Source organism: Babylonia areolata, chromosome 21, assembly GCF_041734735.1.
Source record: "Babylonia areolata isolate BAREFJ2019XMU chromosome 21, ASM4173473v1, whole genome shotgun sequence".
Classification (NCBI taxonomy): domain Eukaryota; kingdom Metazoa; phylum Mollusca; class Gastropoda; order Neogastropoda; family Buccinidae; genus Babylonia; species Babylonia areolata.
The window spans coordinates 57,367,536-57,370,298 of record NC_134896.1 but is presented as its reverse complement, the minus strand read 5'-3'; the positions used below and the strand labels follow the sequence as shown (position 1 = coordinate 57,370,298).

The 2,763-nt window shown below is 58.9% G+C and overlaps 1 protein-coding gene across 1 annotated transcript in view; it reads right to left on the bottom strand.

The window, feature by feature from the left end:
- Positions 1–1,304: 1,304 nt before the first annotated feature.
- Positions 1,305–2,763, bottom strand: part of LOC143296381 (alpha-mannosidase 2x-like) — a 303,112-nt gene continuing 301,653 nt past the window's right edge. The window contains exon 10 of the mRNA XM_076608261.1: positions 1,305–2,763. This exon is cut by the window's right edge and continues 962 nt beyond it. Within this exon, the coding sequence (XP_076464376.1) occupies positions 1,359–2,763 (1,405 nt within the window). The 3' untranslated portion in view covers positions 1,305–1,358.

The following is a 2,763-nucleotide window of genomic DNA, read 5'->3' as shown; positions in this document are numbered from 1 at the left end:
TACACACCCAAATCCCACACCCCCACTGCAACCCTAAACCGTGTACACATGAACTTTAATCCCCAACTCCCATTCTCCCCACTACCGCGCCCCTACCACCGACACACACGAACCCTAACACACACACCCCCTCCTCCACTACCGACACCTCCACCTTTCCCAGTTCCCGCACCTCACACAACCCACTCTAAATCCCCAGCCCCATCCCATCCCCTTCCCGCGAAACCTTCACCTCCAAAACACACAACCCAAACCCTACTCTCTACCACACTCCTCAACAACACTAGTTTCGAACCCCAACCCCCACCGTTTCCAATTTGGCACCCTTCATGACCTCTCACACACGAACTGGAGTTCCCATCCCCCGACCTACACGCCACCCTCCTCTCTCCCTCTCCGAAGTACTCAGCACGTATACACAACTAACTCCGGTCCCAATACCACCCGGTCCCCGTTCCCAATGCCGCACCTGTCTCTGCCTGTTCTCGAACTCCAGCCCCCCAACACCAGCCCCTTCCCTTTCCGTGTCTCTCACCACCGACAACGCGAACTCTACATAAACCCCTAACCTTACTCCTTTCCACACTCATCAACCATCTCTTAACACGAACTCTAGTCCCAGTACCAACCCCCCACCCATTCCCAATTCAACACCTCTCTCCACCCATTCCCTGTTCAACACCTCTCTCCATCCATTCCCTGTTCAACACCTCTCTCCATCCATTCCCTGTTCAACACCTCTCTCCATCCATTCCCTGTTCAACACCTCTCTCCACCCATTCCCAATTCAACACCTCTCTCCATCCATTCCCTGTTCAACACCTCTCTCCATCCATTCCCTGTTCAACACCTCTCTCCATCCATTCCCTGTTCAACACCTCTCTCCATCCATTCCCTGTTCAACACCTCTCTCCACCCATTCCCTGTTCAACACCTCTCTCCATCCATTCCCTGTTCAACACCTCTCTCCATCCATTCCCTGTTCAACACCTCTCTCCATCCATTCCCTGTTCAACACCTCTCTCCACCTATTCTCGAACTCTAAACCCCCAACCCCAGCACTTTCTACTCCCCTGCTCCTCACCGCCAACATACAAACTCTAAATCCCCAACTCCAATCCCAACTCCCTTCCTCAATCCCTCAATCACCGTCACGTCCGAGCACACCATGAGCTTCGGCTTGCTGCTGCTTTATGTGCTGGCAATGTCTACAGGCTTTTGAGAATCAAATCAGGTTTAAACCAATCACCGTCTCACGAATTCTAGACCGCATCCTAAAACCTTGACCACCCCCCAGCCCCCCCAGCCCCCCCAGCCCCTAATTAGGATCCCTCCTTCCCCCACCCTCTCCCCAGAACTCAGAATGTAAGGTGGTACGAAGCGATCTCCATAGGCCGCAGCTCCACCCTTTCACCCACAGCCACCGACCGTTTATGATGCAGGTGGGTCAGGCTCGTCTCCCTCACAGCCCTCACTCCTTTACCGAACCCCGCGAACAACTCCTGGAACGTCGGTGGCGGTGACTGCTGCTGCTGTCGTTGCTGCTGCCTCTCCCTTTCTGTCGCCTCCGCCGTCGTCTTTGTCGTCGTCGTCTTTGTCGTTGTCGTCGTCAGCGCACACTGCAGCAGACCTCTGGTGGGGAAGTCGCAGTCGTAGGCGCGACGATGGAGGATGAGGCTGGTGCCGTTGTAGTTGAGGTTGCCCGTGGCCAGACTGCGCAGACTGAGCAACGCCAGATCGCAAGGCAGGGAGAGTTTCATGGGCTCGGAACTGGCGGCGAAGGAGGAGGAAGAAGAAGTAGTAGCGTCGGAATTGACGCCGTCATTGCTACTGCTGCTGTCGTGGTAGTCGTCGTCGCCGTCGTCATCGTCGTCGTCGTAGTAGTAGACGTGGGGAGGCTGCTGGAGTCGGTCCCCTAGAGCCAGGCTGAGGAGTGAGGGGAAGGCGTAGTGCGGGGTGGTGGAGGAGGAGGTTTTCGGGTGGTGGTGGTGGTGGTGGTGGTGGGGATGGCCGTCCCCTCCATGAGAACGTGTCGGCTGGGCAGAAGAACCAGAAGCAGGAGAAGAAGAAGAAGCAGAGGCCCTCCTGGTTTCCGGCAGCAGCAGGAAGTGGCTGGTCACAGGCTTGACGTCCTGTACGCCCTCCTCCATTCCTCGCCCGTCGTCGTACAGCAGGTGTCGGTCCAACATGACCTCCAGCCAGCCGGGCGCCAGACTGGCCACGCCGTGAGGCTGGGCCGACAGCAGGGACACCCTGCGGAGACCCCCGTCGTCCAGGAAGGCGCCCGAGGTCATGGGGTAGTAGTTGGCCTCCGCCGCCGCGTTGTCGTTGGTGCGGCGCAGGATGTACTGCATGCCGTTCTGGTCGGAGAAAAACTGCGGGCTGTCCGTGCGGAGGTCCGTCCTCATCCTCATCACCACCTCCCGGTCCTTGAGGCTCCGGATGTCCAGGTCGTTGCGGATGTGCACCCCGGCGGCCAGCAGCCCCGGGTGGTGGTAGAGGGTGAAGGTCTGTGTGAGGGTGGGAGGGTGGACCACGCTGATCTCAGACACCAGCGGTCCTTCCACCACCCTCACCACCGGGGGGGTACCGCCGGTGGCGATCAGCGGCTCCGACCCGCCTTTGGGCCGGAAGAGGTAGGCGCCACTGCCCTGGGAGCGGTACACCTCCACACCAAGGTCCACCACCGCCGCCGCTGTCGCGTTGCCCGTCGCCACATCCTCCACCTCCCTCAGCCTCCCAGTCCGGAGGTCCACGCTGATG